The sequence below is a fragment of the Pseudopipra pipra genome, chromosome 17 (assembly GCF_036250125.1).
Source record: "Pseudopipra pipra isolate bDixPip1 chromosome 17, bDixPip1.hap1, whole genome shotgun sequence".
NCBI classification, from domain to species: Eukaryota; Metazoa; Chordata; class Aves; order Passeriformes; family Pipridae; genus Pseudopipra; species Pseudopipra pipra.
This window is the reverse complement of record NC_087565.1, coordinates 12,874,088-12,892,053: the sequence shown is the minus strand read 5'-3', so window position 1 is coordinate 12,892,053 and position 17,966 is coordinate 12,874,088. Positions and strand designations below refer to the sequence as shown.

The following is a 17,966-nucleotide window of genomic DNA, read 5'->3' as shown; positions in this document are numbered from 1 at the left end:
GCCTCCTGCCCCACACTGCTGCAAGGCATGGTCAAGGCAGGACCCCCACAGGTTTCCAGAAGGTCCAAGAAGAGCTTTTAAACTCCCAAAAGTCTTTCCCATTCCCTTTTTCTGTCCTGGCTGCTCTTCTGTCTGCAAATTGACAGCCAACAGTCTGCACAGGGACTTTGAGGCTTTCCAGCTCACCACCATCACACGGATCCTGCAGATGATGGTTGATTTGGGACATCACATTATTTCCCATGGCAGCTGGATGTGATGATTAAGTGCTGAGGATGTGGTGTAGTACAAAGGAGAAGCTTTGAAGAGAAACCAACCTGATACATTTACTCACAACCCAAGGGCAGCATTACCCCTGAGCCAGCAAACCTACCAACTCCACAGGAGCCACCCCAAATCCACAGGCAGCAAAAGCCCATGGCCCCTCCCTGGAGGCATAGGGGAGGGCAAGCTGTGAGGTCCCCTGGGATCTGCAAGCATTTGGCCCATCATTCCTGTATGAGCCTGAAATGCTCTCCAAGTTCACCCTTAGGCACTGAAATGGGCTCTCTGGGTTTGGCCTGACAGTGGAGGGTTAAGCACGTACACGCTCACATGGTCATCAACACACAGGTATGGGTCCCACTCCCCAAAAATCTGCTCTAGGCTGTGTGTGCAGGACCTGGGGTCCTGAGCAGCCAGGACAGCCCAAGTGCCTGGAGCAGGGTGCAGCAGGAGCAGGGTGCAGCAGGATGCTGGTACCAGTGCTGGCTGGTGAGCCCAGTACTGAGGTGTCATCCTCCCCTGGGCTCCCAGTGTCACCCACGCTGAGCCTCGTCCTCCTGCCCCTGTTTGCTGCACTCACACCCCAAGAGCTGGGTGAGGAACGGCTGCTGGTGGTGGGGACAGGCAGTAGGGACAACACCCCATGCAGGGACACCCCTCCCCTGCTGATGAAACCAACCCAAAGCTGGGTTTTGTTGCAGGGTGCTAAAGCCTGGGGAAGGTGCCAATGCTGATATCGGTTCTGATATCACAATTACATGGTATTTCCTATAAACTTGCTCCTTCCAGGAGGTTCCCATGAGTTGCAACTCACAGCACTGCCCTGTCCCACAGCAGCAAGGTACCTTGGAGACGAGGCTGGCCCGGTATGCAGCCAGAGCTTTCAGGTACTCCTTCTTCGCAGCTTCTGTTTTCCTCTTGTATGCCTGAAAGGACCAGGGAATGGATAATAATTAGAAAAGTAAAACAGGGTGATGCTGGGTTTGGCTGCACCCTGCTTGCTCAGTGAGATCCCCTCCACTGGGGCCACGTGGACGAAAAACTCTGCTGGTGAGGAATTTACCCCAAACCAAGAACATAAACCCCTGGATCGGATCACGCTGGGATTCTGGGAGACATCACAGGTCAGAGTAGTCTATGTGCCTAGACAGGAATTTATACATGTCTGCTGTAAGAGACACAGCCTGATTTTACAAGGTGAACTCAATGAAACCACTTCCCGAGAGGAGCCAGGGCAAAGAATGATCCAGGCTCTTGGAAGAGCAAGACAAAAGCCCAAATCCTCAGATGACAAGACTATCTTTGAGGCCAACTCAACTCAAACCATTCTATGACCCTATGATGATGACTAGCTTAAAAACAGGTGAGACATCCAGAAATCCTAAACTATCCATTTGTTTTCTTGGCTCTCCCATTATTTAGAGCTCAAAGCTCCAGCTCTTCTCTGCAGTCTGGACAGCAGGGAGCTGCTTTCTCATCATATAAAAGCTGAGATTTTTGGCTAATCTTAAGACTTGTTGAGCTGGGGCTCGTGGGAAACAGCAAGTACCAGGAGAGTTTACTTCCCTAAGAAAAAAAACATAATAAAGCTTTTAAAGAGTGAATTATTGGTTACTCTTCCATCTCTCCCCGTAATGAGAGATGCCTCATGATGGTGTGCTGGTCCCCTTTCTGCCCAGAGCTTGGTCCTCCACACATGGAGATGGAGGACCTCCAATAAAATAGTGGTGGGATCCTGCGTAATTGTGGGGACTGAGTGGGAAGAATATTTTAAAATGGAATAAAAACTTCAGGATGAAGGCAGAAACTCCCAAGAAAAGTACCCACCAGCCCTCTTTTCCACACTGGAAACTCAAACCCCTCCTCAAACAGTGCACTGAATGTTGATTCCTATTAGAACAAATTTGCATACATTTAATTTGGCTTTAAAACCAATGAGAGCTTTCAACAATTGAGATGCTGAAGCTTCACAGGCACATCTCTGTCCAGGATGATTTACACTGGATATTAGGGAAAATTTCTTCATGGAAAGCATTGTCCAGCCCTGGCACAGGCTGCCCAGGGCAGTGGTGGAGTCGCCACCCTTGGAAGTGTTTAAAAACCACATGGATGTGACACCTGGGGACATGGTTTAGTGGTGGCCTTGGCAGTGCTGGGGGAAGGGTCTGGATGATCCTAAAGGTCTTTTCCAACCAAAACAGTTCTAAGGTTCTATGATTTAGCTCCGTGTCAGCACCCCCCACTCCCTCCCAACATTGACCTCGGAAAGGAAAATAATCTCCAGCAGTCAAACTATCCAGTTACCTGAATTTAAAATCAGTACAGATGAATTCTATCAAAAAAGGATTGGAAAGCTTTATTTTCATTGCTAAATCACAGCAACTCCTGTAATGAAACTTTTTGACTTGACACACTGGAGGTCTCAGACGGTAATTTTCTGAAATGGAAGCGTTTCCCTAAGTTTGTCTTTGGCTTTATGGTATTCAGGAAATATTATATTTGCTCCATTCAGAACAAAACTACATTTCAAAATGTCAGCCTGAAGAAGAGTTTGCCTGTGAAAAGCAACTATTTCTTCAAACTGTATCAGTTCCCTTAATAAGAGCTATTACCTTCCTCTACAATCTTCACATCTTTTATTATAGAATCTCAGAATGGTTTGAGTTGGAAGGGACCTTAAAGCTCATCCAGTTCCACCCCCCTGCCACGGGCAGAACACCTTCCACTAGATCAGGTTTGTGCCTGTAGCAGCAGCACCAGTACCACCACCACAGCATGTACTGTATCCACCAGCTCTGCTGCTGGATGTTCTTAAATGTGGTACCCAGCTCTTAAATTTGGTACCCAGCACAGAAATGAAATATGAACAGCGGCCCCAGCTGGGTGCTGATGTATTGAAAGCATATTTAATTTCTTTTTTAACTCTGTAATATCAAAATACAACGGTCCCTTTCCCTTTCTCTTTCCCTTTCCCTTTCCCTTTCCCTTTCCCTTTCCCTTTCCCTTTCCCTTTCCCTTTCCCTTTCCCTTTCCCTTTCCCTTTCCCTTTCCCTTTCCCTTTCCCTTTCCCTTTCCCTTTCCCTTTCCCTTTCCCTTTCCCTTCCCTTCCCTTCCCTTCCCTTCCCTTCCCTTCCCTTCCCTTCCCTTCCCTTCCCTTCCCTTCCCTTCCCTTCCCTTCCCTTCCCTTCCCTTCCCTTCCCTTCCCTTCCCTTCCCCTTCCCTTCCCCTTCCCCTTCCCCTTCCCCTTCCCTTCCCTTTCCTCCCCTCCCCCCCTTTCCCCTTCCCCTTTCCCCCTTTCCCTTTCCCCTTCTTTTTTTTTTTTTTTTTTTGATCTGAGATGGTCAGAAATCAAAGTATTCACAGCTATGCAGAACCAAATTCAATTATCAGGAAGACTTGCCTGGAGAAAAACCTGCAATTTCTGGACAGTGAGAGGGCAGGTAAATGAGACTTCCTAAACCCAAATGCAAATAAATGAATAACCAATAAAGTCTTCGCCTATCTTCATCCCCACCACTTGCTTTATCTGCTAAACCCTTTTTTTTTTTTTTTTTGCCACTTTTCATCTGCCTTTGTCTTTTTTTAGGGTATGAGGGGGGCACTGGACCTCCCTTGAATTGGGATGTGCTGCTGGGTGGTGTCTGGGGCAGCAAGACTGGGAAAGGACAGCCAAGTGGCAAATCCTCCTGAAGGGACCAGGGGATTGCTCCAAGTAGGAGCCTCCAGGCTTGCTGGGACAGCCCTGGCTCAAGCCTGGCCACGGGCAGGGCTGCTGAGAAGGGTGACAGGGAGAGTCCAGGAGGTGCTTTCTCCCAATGATCCCCTGAGCTCCCTCCAGCTCTGGAAGGTTCCCAGTGGATTATCTGATTTTTAATCATAAAATCACAGAATGGTTTGTGTTTGGAATGGAATGGTTTTGGGACCTTAAAGACCATCTAGTTTCATTCTCCTGCCATGGGCAGGGACACCTTCCACCAGCCCAGGTTGCTCCAAGCCCCGTCCAACCTGGCCTTGGACACTTCCAGGGATGGGGCAGCCACAGCTTCTCTGGGCAACCTGTGCCAGGGCCTCACCACCCTCACTGTAAAGAACTATGCCTAAAGGTCTCCTGATGAAAATTCTGCAGTCCTGCCCCTGCCATGGGGGCTTTCTGCACCCACACAGTGTTCCACCCAGGACACCCAGCTGCCCATCCCTGGGGAATTGCCACACTGATGTGGGAAGAGCAGCTCCGAACAAAACTTCCCACGAATCCTCTGTGTAAAGGCAGCTCTAGTGCCTCATTTATAACCTTTAAAATTTTAATTTAAACATTGACAAAACCATGTTACTTTCTAATTAAATCCCATTTTCTCCCAGGGATTTTAATTTCAAAGTAATTTATCAGATTTAAGGATCCTCAAAACATTTTGCATGTTTTTCTTTCTAACCTGCCATGCCCACTGATTTATTTTCCTTATTCATTAGCAGGAGGATTCATTAGTCATTAAGTGAGTGGGTGGGTTGGGGAAAGAGGGGGTGGGGGAGAGGAAGCAAAAACGGTTAGTGATTATGAAAACAAAAAATCAGAGCTGTAAGAAGCATATGTTGGGATCGTAATCCTGACACCCCTGTGTCTCAGCAAAGCAGCCAGTAATTGTACCGTAATGAAATGTTCTTGTTTGATAACCAGTTAATTAGAGAAGACAATTATTCCAAACCCCGCTGACGCCCACGAACGGCTCCGTGTCACGCAGGCACTGAGTGACAGCCGGAGCTGTTATCGGCAACCCCTGCGTCCCAGCCCGCCTGCTCCAGCAGGAATGCTGCTTCCCAAGCCTGGGGAAGGACGGAAAGAACTCCAAACTCTCCCCCAGAGCATCAAGGGGTGCTCTGGTGTCAAGCGGAAAGGTCTCTCTGCTCCAATCCCAGGTGGAGTTTGCTCCAAAAGAGAGGCAGGTTGTCAGGAGGGAGGAGATGGAGAGTGCAGGAAAGGTCTCTGGGAGGAAAGCTGGGAGAGAGGGCCAAGAGTAGCCACGTGTCCAAAAACAGCGCAGCAAAGGAGGCACCAAGTGATCCTGTCCATCTAGGAAAAGGGGCAATAGGCTTAAACTGTAACAAGGGAAATGTTGGCTAAGCACTGGAAAGTAAGGATAATTAAGCACGGGAAGAGATTGCCTGGGGAGATGTGTAATCTCCACCACTGAGGGTTTAAGAACAGATTAGGCACACATCCATCAGGAATGGCTTAAGTGGAGATGATCCTGACTTCAGGCAGCAGTATGGTCTGGTTGACCTCTTAAGTCCCTCCTTGCTCTCCTTTCTATGATTCCATGACTGCGGGTTTTTTTTCTCCCAAATGTATAAATTTGGGGTTTATTCTGCTTGTAAATCTGGAGGTTTTTTCTTGTCACTATTATACACTTTCCTGCAATATATGTCTTGGGATCACCATAACTTATGGCTTATTCACAGGATGACTCGAAAGTCACTACTGGGGTCAGTCACACCCCCTGAAAAGGCCCTGGCTATGGGAACTATTTGCACAGTTTCAGGAGAGCTTTCCCATTATCCTGGCAGAGACATGGTGCTGGGAAGCAGTCCTTTGGACAGTGAATGGATGGACCTGTAATCAAGCAGCAATTACCAGTGATTAAAGCATCCTGAAAGGTTCCTGCCTTCCTCTGCCTTGACTTCACGGTGCCACCAGGGTGTAAGTCACCTATCACTCCATGTGAGGGCACCAAGAGTGTTCCCAGGGCAGCCCATGGAAGACTCCAAAGGAAACAGAGGAGGAGGCTCACAGATCCAACCCCTAACCTCCAATGAAAAGCACACAACACTCATCTTTCCACACTTCTGATCCCGCTCTCCAAGAAGAGCAGTCACACTCTTGGAGCTGCTGTTATGAAAAGATCTGACCCTTCACATCCTCTCTATCATTATCCCGCCCTCCACCACACCTCTCTTGAAACCTTGTTTGGGATTGGTGCTTTGATGCTTCTCCAGCTTTCCTTGATGCTCAGAAGATGCTGAAACCTCCTTTCAGGCCAGAGTGACTGCTTGGACCCTTCAGCCCCTCACTGCCAGGGCTCTGGGGCTGCAGGAAGAAACTGCAACCCATGGTGGCTCCAGCACTGACAGCACTGATTCCAGTGCTGGAATTGGCCAGTGTGCAGCACCTGCTGCATGCCATTCCCATGGGATCTCTCCCCTGTGATGGCTCTTCCATAAAAACACCTTTACAGTTGGCCTAAGATGCCTCTGTCCCACCACAGATACCTGCAGTGCCCTGTCACCGGGTGAGGTATCAGGTTCAGTGAGCAGATGGATCTGATTATGGGTGATCTATTATTTTCTGCTGAGTGAGCAATTTTTCTGCTGGGTAATTTACCCCTGGAGTGTGACTTTTCCCCTGGAGCTGTGTAGTTCTCTAGGCTGTGCATTTGTTTGGGAAAATCCCATATGCATTTGGCTACTGAGTGACCTGGCCTTACTGAACTGGTCCTGGTGAAGCAGGGCTATTGCCATCCCCAGTACCTTTGTGTCCCCAGCGAGTCTCCAGACTCATAAACTCAACTGGAAATGTTGGTTTTGTCCAACTTCTGCTCATTTTGGATGGGAAGTCCTGGGTTAGCCTGGGGTTCACTCAGCAGGTTGCTCTGGAGTTCCTTGATTTCTCTGCCCATGGTTTCCAGGGTTTAAGGGAAACACTGACCAATGCTTTGACTTTATGGCTGGATTTCCTGATCAAAAGAAGCAGGTTCCAGAGACATCTGCAAATGCCACCTTGGCAGCATATCCCACGCTCCAAAATCACCACTTTCCAACCCGAAGTCCTTTCCCCTACAATGGGAAGATGCCCAGAAAGGGAATAAGAACATGGCAGAGAAGAGCGAATCCCACCAGTGACTCCTCAATACACTCCAGAGAGTTTCCAGGCTTATCACCCTCAGGAAATCCCCCTGAGGGAGGACAGCCACCAGGGCTGGTGTCACCAGCTCTTGAGCAGAGATGGCTCTGCTGGTGGCCCTGTGGAAGGAGATGAGGGGGCTGAGGGTGGCAAGGACTGGGACCAGCCTGCCAGCATTCCACCCCTGCCAGGGAAAAATCCTTCCTAGTGAATTAGCAGAGTTTGCTCCAATCTAGTCCTCAAATTCCTCTAATTTCTGTCAAATCAGGCAGCCCTTTTAAACCTTGCCAGGTTGAGATCTGCTAATGAAAAAAACTCCCAGCACAGGAGGCACAGGATTCTGGGAGCCTGGAGCTGGGACCCGGAGCTGCAGGCAGATTCCTAGGACAGGTACCCCATTTGATGCTAATGGCTGAATTAGCATTTCCCTCTCCAGCAGAGTCTAAGCTATCTCTGCAGGAACAGCTGCTAAACTATTTGCAAAGTTCAAAGAGGATGTATTAATATTTTTTTTTCCCCGAGTCACATTCTTCAGATTCCCGTGTAAGCTTCTTAGAAAGGGCCACGCCAGCTGTTGAAGAATGAAGATTACAATGTCCTGCCAACGCAGAGCTGGAGATATTTCAAGGTATTGTTATTTATTACTGTTCCACACGCTGGAAGGGGTTAAAATGGGGAAGAAAACGGAGCTTTGCAGAACAGGTGTCCTTGAGCAGTACCCAAGGACACGGAGATTGCTAATCCTGTATTCCACAGCATGATCAAATCACCAGGCAACAGATATAAATAAAAAAAGGCAGGAAATAAGGAAATTTAGATACAAGTGTGTCAGAGGGAAAATGAAGATTCATTGTGAAGAGGCTGAGAAGAAGGAACAAAATGACAAAGGCACAAATGATAAACCAGTAAGAACAAAAGGAAAGAGGGGGGGAAAAGCCTCTCTGTGAAATGTATGTCTGTGACAGCAGCAGCCAAATCAAAGATGCTCCTAGATTATATGGTTTCTTGCATAATATGCATTCTGGTTCCCTCTCTGTGTTTGTCTTTCAGCTGGTGCACAGGGAAAAAAACATATCTGAAATGGGACGTGAGCAACCTTTATTTTGCTTGTTTCATCAGGAGGAGAAAGCAAATTTGCTTTGTGGGAGCAGCAGCACCTGCTCAATGGCAAATAAATAGCTACAGCTTTGATATTACAGTGCATATAATCATTAGCAGCACAAATGGCAGAGGATTAACCCTCTGTGTGCTGGGCAGGGCTACCTGGCAAAGGGGTGGCATCTCACTGCTGATGGCAGAAATGCTCCATGTAGCATCCTTGGAGAGGGGCTGAGGTTCTGGAGGGGGCACAGAGCAATCCACCCCAGTCCAGGGCACTGGCTAGCATGGCTACAAGCCATCAGCACTGGGCTTTCCTCATCCCTTTGGCACTGGCATGGTGGCAACTCCACCTCTGTGCAACCCCTGTGATGGGATGATTGATGGACACAGTGCAGGGACAGCAGGACATGTGCCAGGGGAATCACAAGCCCAAAACACCTTGGCTGCAGGTGGGTTTATGGACCAGCTTCCCTTGAAGCCCCTCCCTTGTTGCTCCCTGCCTGCTGCTCTCCCACAAGGCAGGAACTAAAACACATCCAGGATTGAGGAAACTCTGGGCCCACTGGAAAGTGAAGAACAAGGTTTGTAAAAGTCATCTGAAGCATAAATTGCAGAGATGGAAACAACTGGTAATAATCCCTGGTGGGGCTGGGGTCTGAATGTTGCCCCTCTGGAGATGGGATGCCCCAGCCCCACCATGAGCATCTTGGGGGCTGCGAGAGATCCAGGTGTGGGACAAGCTCCAGATGGATCCTACAGCCTCAAATCCACCCTCTTTTCTCATGTGCGGAAGAGGGGAAGTGTTCTTGAACTAAAGCCTTGGTCATAATTGAGGCAGAACGCCCAGATTTGGCTCTTGCTTGCCTGCTGTGCCATCCCTGTGCTGGCTGTTCCCCAGCCTGTCCTCTGCACTGCTCTCTGCAGTGAGCACATGAAGCCACTGCTGTCAACAAAGCTAAGAGCAGTGTCCCAGATGAAACCCTTCCCTTTTCCTGATTCCTGCTCCTTCCCAGAGCATGATGCTCCTGCCTGGCAATGAGCTGAGCCATGATTTGGCACAGCCATGTGGGAATCTGGACTCCCAGGTCCCTGCAGGATTTTGGCCAGTGCCACGTGGCTGTCTTGCTCCATCCCTGTCCCCTCTCCAGATGTGCCAGGAGAACTCTCAGCATGGGCTGCCTGCCTTCCTTGGGAATGTGTGCACCCTATCCTGCAGCCCTCAGCAAGAAAGATCTACAGCACAGCCCAGGCACTTCTGTTCACGTATTAAAGACATTTTGTTAACGCTTTTTAAATTTTCTCTTCCTTTTTCCCTTTCCATTGCATTGCCTTGTGAATCTAAAAAAAAAAAAAAACACAACTTGTCTGGGGATGCTGGTGGAGGAAAGCAAACAGGGACTAAATAAACTCTCCTGCAGCCAGACACTTCAAGAGAGAACGTGCCACACTGCACAAATCAGCCACACAGTCCCAGAGCCAAAGATAAATAGAGTCCCTCCAGCCAGAGTCCCGGGCAGGGAGGTAACTGTTGTGGGAGAGAAGTATCCAGCTGGAGACAAAGCCAGGAAGTTAATATTTAAGCATTCAGACAAGGAACAAATGACTTAATTAAATCAATTACAGAGGGAGAAATGGAGCCACTTAGAAAGCGTGTGTAAAGAGACAGCAAGGCTGCTGCAAGCTCATAAAAGAGAAGGAGGGAGAGTTAGCAGGGAAGATAAACGGGCTGGTTTAATCCCTGCTGTTAATTAAGAGCTGAGCATTTGCACTGAGCTGAGTCAGGGTCGCACCAGTGCTTCCATTCTCTGAGCCACAGTTGCAGCCGAGCTCAGTGCCCAAACTATGGAGACACTGGTAACCAGGCAGAGCAAGGCAGAGGCAGAACGAGAGTTTGGGAGGGATGAAAGCAGGAGAAAGAGGTGACAGAAAGCTCGTCCACGCTCCTGAACCTCCACACCCTGCCCCAACAGCCCAAACCCAGACCCTGCCCAGCAGCTGCCTGGGGCTGGGGTCACCCTGCTGCACAAGCAGGGACCTTCCTCCCCTCTTCAGCGTGAGGAACTCCTGCCTGCACGACCCACCAGGGATCCAGCCAAAGAGGAGAAAAGGGAGGATCACGAGAACATCAGAGCACCACTTTGCACAGAATGGAGGCTCCAAAAGGAGCAGCAGAAGGGCTGCCATCCCAGAAGATGCCTTGCTCGTATTCCCAACACGGTGTGGGGTGGAAAGCAAGGCTATTTCCTAGCATGAATTCCAGCCTAATGGCTTTTTTCCTCTCTGCTGCTCCTTCTCCAGACATAGGTGCTTCCAATGCTGGCCATGGACACCCAACAGGAGCTGGCAGCCAGGCTCTAGGAGAAGGGCTCCCAGACAAAGCCTGTTTGGATCCAGGACACATCTCACAGTGTCAGATCTCACTCTGCTTGATAAAAAGCCATCCTTGCTACAGGAAGTGTTCCCTGGGGTTCTCTCAATAGGCAACAAGCAATTACAGGCTTTTGTAACAGACTCAGCAGCAACAAAACAGTGAAAGCAGGACACAGAGTTCTCCCTGTGAAGCAAACAGAGAGAGGCTGACAGCTTTGGGGCAGGAAGGTTTCCTCTGTGAGGCCACTCCAGACATCTCCTTCCCAAGGTTTTAAAGCCTGACCGTTGGATTTGAAGGCAGCAATATAGGGAGTTAACAGTGTTTAGCCAGTGTACTGTCACTCCTTGTAAGTAAATAAGCAAACACAAACCCATCTCCCATCTAAGGCTGTAAAACTTCAGGTCAGGGAAAGGCCATTGATGGTTTTGCAGAGTACGAACTTATCAAGAATAATTAGTTGTCATAAAAATTTGCTCTTCCCAATGCAACAACAGCAATTTTTCACAGTTGGCACTTCAGCACTGCTCCTGAACACAGCCTCTGTTCCTGACCACACACTCCAGCCTGGCCACACTCTGACCGTGCCTGGGGAGATGCTCTGTGCCATGGAAAAACACATTTCAACAGCTGAAAGAAAAAATAAAAGTAAATAAATCAGTCACTCACCTGTTTTTGTTCTTCTCCCAAACTGTCCCACATGGATGCCACGATTTTGGACACATCTCCAAAGGTGGCATTGGGGTTTTGCCCTTTGATGGCTGCCTGTGTGTCTCTGAAAAACAGGGCGTAGGCTGACACGGGCTTCTGGGGCTCATTGGGGTCCTTCTTTTTCTTCTTCTTTTGGCTTTTGGGCTTCTTGCCCAGGTCTGTTGATGGTCTTTTCTCTCCAGTAGCCTGCAAAACCATGAGATGAACCATAGCAGTCAGCTGGGAGTGGTCAGATACAAGTCCCTGCTACAGCCAAGGAGATGAGAGGGGGAATGGCAAGGGGAGGGATCCCAGCATGGAGAGAGGGGGGCAGCAGCCCTCGGGGTCTCTTTGGCCCCAGGAGCCTCTTGGATCATTACACAAACTGCTGGTGGGTGCCTGAGCCTGGCTTGGTGACTCCACTCAGACCAGCTCACAGCCTGGGTTCATCCCTTTGCACCTGCTCCAAGAGTTGGGCTTTCCAGGCACTCACCCTTGGTCACCCTCCTTCCCCCTCCTCCTCCCTGGCACCACAAGCTCACTCACTCCTTGATACTTTTCTGGGACCTCTCCACATGCTTTGCTTCCCAGCCATATCCCTTTACCCATCCATGAATTTTTCCGAAGTTGGCTTCCAAATGGTTTCTGATTTCCACCCCAATAAGCCCCCTTTGCAAGCTGTTCCTGATTTCCCTTATCCACGTGTGTGCCAGTGGCTCAGTGTCCCCATTCCCAGGAGGATTGTGAGCACTGACCAAGCAGCACCAGCATCACATTAACCATCACACTGGGGCCATCCAAAATTTGCTTCACTCTGCTAACAGGAAAAATATCCAGGAATGGAACTGTTTTAATCTTATGAATTAAATGCTTTGCATGTGCTGTTCACTCTTTACAACCCATCTGGGTGCAGTTGGATGACCAGGTCTGGCTGTACCCATGCTCAGTGCCCTGAGGGTGTTGGAACCAAGGGGAGCAGGATAAAGGCAACAGGAGCTGGACTTTGTGGCTGCTCAGCACAAGATGCTGCCACTGGGCTGGGAAGTAGAATAGCAGGTCAGGAAACAGGGATGCTTCCAGTGAAGGTAGCACAGAAAGAAGATCCTACATTGGCCTCTATCAGGATACCTGTGCAATGTGTTAGGAAAAGGTTCTTCCCCCAGAGGGTGGTTGGCACTGACCAGGCTCCCCAGGGCAGTGGGTACAGCCCCAAGGCTGCCAGAGCTCAAGGAGGGTTTGGACAGTGCTCTCAGGGACAGGGTGGGATTGTTGGGGTGCCCTGGGCAGGGCCAGGAGCTGCACTGGATGATCCCTGTGGGTCCCTTCCAACTCAGGATATTCCACGATTCTATGAATATAAGGGAGTGCAGAAGTCTCCATGTGAGGGTGTGAGAAGGAACACACCCCTAGAAAGCACTTGGACATCCATCAAAGCTCTTAACACATTACGTGTGGTCAGTGAAAGCTCACGCTACAGGAAAGCACCATTGTCCTTATTTTACAGTGAAGGAAAAACTAAATACCCTGGAGGTTAAACACGGCAGAGAATAAAATCACTGCCTGCAGGCTGGATCTCTGCACCCAGGAGGGCAAATGGGGCACCAGCCCCTCCACCTGCAGAGCCTGAGCTCAAGCACTGAGTGCTCAGCCAGTACCCAACTGTGTCAGTCCCTGCTCCACCAGCTGCACAGGTTGTTGTATCTCTTAAAAAGACACAGGTCTAAACATCAAGATGTTGTTAACACACTTCCTCCCGCTGAGCTGGGAGTAAACAGCCTCTTCTCCTGATGGATTTGTTGATTTAACCACGTACTGGGCAGTGCCAGGATTTAAGAGGCTCCCCTTCAGCTGGCACAGGGCAGGCACGGGGAGGAAAGGGCAGCAGTGCTCCTGTTCCCTGCTCAGCAGCTCTTGACTGGCCATTAATTTCAGCATCAGCCCAGTGACATTTGTCAAACAGACAGTGACCATTAGTGAATGAGCAGTGAGCTCAAAAAAATTGCATTTAATTTAAAATTGCCCAATTGGGCTTGAATGGGAGGCCTGGAGGTGAAAGGCCAGCTTATTAGGATGAAAAAAAAAATGCATGACAGGGCTTCAACCCATTAGGAAGTGAGATGGTATTTTAAATAACTGTGATCCCCTTTGATTCACTGAAATGCTACAGGGGAACCTCCTCCCTCACAGCCACCGACCAAGCCCAGGAGCTGGAACAGGACCAACACAACCCCAGGCAGGTTTATAGCCAGTCCTGCTCAGGCAGCACCAAAGAGCACGTGGGATTTATGGAAAACAGACGCTGTGAGGCTGCCAGGAGCTGTCAGTGCCCAGGAGGGAGCAGAGCAGATCAAGACTTTGCCTGGTTTTCATAGGGTTTTCCAGCTGTGATGCAGCTGGGATGAGACAGCAGCCTGGCCCTGGACCTTAAAAGATACCTGAACAACCAAAGCCACATTCGTGGCTAAACCAAACCCCAGTGAAGCAGAGCCTTGTGGTCCCAGAGCATCCCCTTGGGGATGACCCTTGGAGGCTTGGGCAGCAGGATGAAGTGTATGGACTAGCCCTGGAGAGGCAGCAGCAGGTCTGTTTGACACCAGATGTGGACAGATGTGGGGCAATTCCCTGGTGACAGATATGATCCCATAACCTTGGTGCCTTCTTAGATGTTGAACCCATGAAGAGCTGGAACCCCATGGACACTGTGATTTTAATAACTATGGAGGGCGACCACTAATCCAGCTGGAATTTGAGCTGTAACAACCTCTCCTTCCCATGCATGGGTACCCCAAAGCAGTGAAGCAAGTAAATGCACCAGTGGGGCTGGGAGACCTCCTAAAATCATAAAGTCCCTGGCTCAGAGGACCTGCTGGACCTGAAGTAATTGCTGGCATCAAACCCATTTCTTTAATGTGTGACCTTCTTCCTCACAAGATGAATTTCTGCTTGTTAGATGTTGCTTTGATGACCTGTTGCAGAGAAGCCCTTAATGGCCACATGAAAAATGACTGGTGGGTGAATGCAGCAGCTGTGCAGACAGAGAAAGCAAACAGAAACCTGCAGGCCACAACACAGCTCTGCTGCTTTCCTGACATTTAGGGGCTCCTCCTCCACCAAACACATCACTCCTGTCCCACCTGTCTTGATGGGGAGTTTACAAGGCAGAAAAAACAAGGGGGCTTGCCTTAAGGATTAGGAAAAATTCTGATCTCTGCAAATTTGGACGTCTCCAAATTCTTCCTACTCCCACGGGCACCACTGGCTCAAGAGAACAGAAGGTGCAACCCCAAAGCTCCAGGGACTCCTGGCTGCCTGGGAGGAAATGCTTGGTGATGCTGATGGAGGCAGAGAGAGAACCTGGTGTGTCACTAAGCTGAAACTAATTTTCTGCTGATATGAAATATTTCAGTTCCCAGGTCATTGCCTGGAGCTGTGTGACACAGGCTTTGGGAGATGGCAGACTGTGGGGTCCAGCAGCATAACCCAGCCTGTAGTGCACCCCAGACATGGAATCAGAGAGTTTGAAAAACTCCATCTATTTTTAACCATGTGTATCCCTTCTTTTTACAGCTGTATTCCACTGAAGCTGCTTTTGCATCCACATTTGCACTCTGCTTTGAAATGCCCCTGTCTAAAGTGAAACCTGCCAATGGATAAATGGGAATCCATTTTCCTGGATTTCCACAGACAGGGAAATGTTTTTGCTCAGTCCTAGCATTCTCCTAGTTTTCCAGTGTCTGCACTGTTTGCTGCTCTGGTTATACATTCAAATCCTGTCACAACAGTCTGTTTTAGTGGGACAAGGTTACAACCCCAGTGCCTTGGGTCAGCACCTTCCAGGAGAGGGTTTTCCATGACAGGCTTTAATCAAAGGCACAGAGACACACCACGTATTGAGGCACCAACATAGCAATTGTTGGAGTTTGCCCTCAATAAGCAACAGCTGCAGACTCCTGGAGCACAGCACGTGTTGTTTGCTCTCCTGGTGCATTTTGAGAGAGATGAGCAACAACCAAGATGTGCCCCAAACCCTAGGAATTCCTTGGGTTTGTTCATGCCATGCTCAGCAGCAGTTGTGTTGGCTGTAGAGACCACTGAGACATTGCTGACTACTTAAAACACCACCTGGGTGAACTAAAAGACTCTTCCTCTTTTAATTTCTGGGGTTTTTTACCTTAGCAAGCCACGTCCGCTGAGCTCAGTTAAATCCCACCACGGGATAATTTTATTCCCTGTTTTAGTCTCCTCTACCCACCACTAGAAACCTAATTTTGCCTCAAGCATTTGCAGGACCCTCAGCCCTGAACCTGCTTTGCTCCTCAAAAAAGGAGAAGAACTTCGTAAGAAGAAACTCTGCAGCTGGATGGATCTGGTAAAATGTGGAGGCAGAAGCCCAGCTCCCATTTCCAAACCTTCTGGGTAAGTGCTGGGCCTCACCCTAGGCTGGAAACAGTCACCTCATCCTTGGGGAAGTGATATATAGAAGAACTCTATATATTCAAAATAAAAGCCTATTTAGCACGATTTACCCCTCGCTGAAGAACGTCCCTCCATGAAACAGGGCACGTACCTTGTAATGTGACTCCGTCTCCTCTTCCTGAGTAGAGCTGGAGGGAGATGGTGTAGCAGACTTGCTTCCCGGGGGCGAGGGGGAGCCGTGGGCGACACCACTCCTCATCCCCATCTGAGAGATGAGCTGGGACTGGCTGAGGGCGCTCATGGGGCCGGCCAGCATCCCGGGGCGGTTGAGCAGGGGCACTTGGCGGTTGGAATCGTAGGACGCGGCGTCCGAGTGGACCATCTCCTGGATCTGAGTGGGGAGAAGATCACCCCGTCATTACAAAAGGTACCCGTGGATTTATTACGCCGTCGAATCACTTCAAGACGAGCTCTGATGGATTTATTGTTTAAACTGTCCCCCCGTGGCTGGGAGAGATTCTTCCTCGTGCTCCCCTACCAAAAAAAACCAAGAGCAAGAGCTCCTGCCATCCCCCTGCCCGTGAGCATTGCAGAGAGGTCCTAAATCACCTCTGTACATAGGTCTGTGTGCCCAAGAGGTGCCCCTGCCTGCCTTAGGGACCACTGGTGCCTGGCATCTACCGGGGATATAAAACCAAAATGTTCATAAATGAGCAATTTTTTTGCCACATCACCAGGAGAAGGGACGGCACTGCAGTTTACTGGGCATTTCTGGGGCCAGGGTATTTGGGGACAAGCCCTGGTACATCAGGAATGCAGCATCAGAAGCTGTGTATCCCAAACATGGTCTTTCTGAGCAATACTTGGTGCTGACATTTAGTAACTGCAGAGATGAAAAAAATATCTGCTCGTCTGAGTATCTGAAGGTACCACAACCAACCCCCCCTGCACCCTCTGCAGGGCTGTTGGGTCACTTGTGCTACTGGGGTTAAACCTAGGAACAAGAAAGCACAAAATCCATCAGTGGGAGCCCCAGGTCCCTGCTCCCACCACATCAATCTGCCCAGAGCTGTGACACCACCCTCAAAGCAGAGGTTTGTACATCCCCAAGCTCCAGAAGCCCCAAGCTTCTATCACAACACAGAACCATCAAATTCTTTGGGTTGGAAGGAAAGTTAAAGATCATCCCATTCCACCCCCCACCATGGGGAGGGACACTTCCCACTACACTAGGTTGCTTAAAACCCTGTCCAACCTGGCCTTGGACACTTCCAGGAATGGGGCAGCCACAGCTTCTCTGGGCAAGCTGTGCCACCCTCGCCACCCTCCCAGGGAAGAATTTCTTCTCAATATCCCATCTAACCCTGCCCTCTTTCAGGTTAAAGTCATTCCCCTTTGTCCTGTCACTCCTGGCCCTTGTGCAGCTCTCTTGGGGCACTTAGGCACTGGAAGGGGGTCCAAGCTCTCCCTGGACTGGACCCCAAGGTGTGGAAGCAAGATCTGCCGGTGGCCACCACCTCCATCTCCAGATGACTCTTCCATTTTTAAATATTACAATCTGTTCCAATCCCACTCAAAATGAATGTAGAAAATAAAATAAAGGAAGAAAGAGTCCAGACAAGGGAAAAAAACCCATTATGGGCTGCTTGTTAAGATCTCCCAGTGAAGGAAGGAGCCAGAAGCGACGTATGTGTGTGCACGTGTGGAGGTAAGAGACGAGGGGAAGAGGCCACGTGACAGAGCTGTCCCCAAAATTGTGGAGTTTCCTAATACCCATTAATCTGTTCTCATAATGGGAGAGAGAGGGAACATCTGATGGGACTGAAAGGTGACTAATGACACACAGCTGCAGGGACACACGGACACGGCACAGGCTGCAGGCACAAGCGCTGCCTCCTGAGGCTGCTGAGCCCACTGCCCTTGAAAGATTGGAAGGAGAAATGAAACATATATATATATATATATATATATATGTGTCTAATAAGGAATGCTGAATGCTGCATTAGACATCATAAAAATACCTTGTGAAGTGTATATTCCCCGTGCCACGGCATAAACCAAAGTTCAAGTGGTTGGGTCAGGAGGGAGCAGCAGCAATCACAGAGTCCTGGATTGGTTTGGGTGGGAAAGGAACTTAAAGGTCATCTCATTTCAAACCCTGCCAGGGAGAGGGACACCTTCCACTAGCCCAGGTTGCTCCAAGCCTCGTCCAACCTGGCCTTGGACACTTCCAGG

The 17,966-nt window shown here is 49.5% G+C and overlaps 1 protein-coding gene across 3 annotated transcripts in view; it reads right to left on the bottom strand.

Moving 5' to 3' along the window:
• The window catches only part of TOX2 (TOX high mobility group box family member 2), a 153,291-nt gene that overhangs the window by 9,364 nt on the left and 125,961 nt on the right, over positions 1 to 17,966 (bottom strand). For all 3 annotated transcript variants that reach the window (XM_064674286.1, XM_064674287.1, XM_064674288.1), the window contains 3 exons: positions 15,883 to 16,122; positions 11,295 to 11,522; positions 1,110 to 1,190 (listed from right to left, as the gene is read on the bottom strand). In XM_064674286.1, the coding sequence (XP_064530356.1) occupies positions 1,110 to 1,190; positions 11,295 to 11,522; positions 15,883 to 16,122 (549 nt within the window). The remainder of the gene's footprint in view (positions 1 to 1,109; positions 1,191 to 11,294; positions 11,523 to 15,882; positions 16,123 to 17,966) is intronic.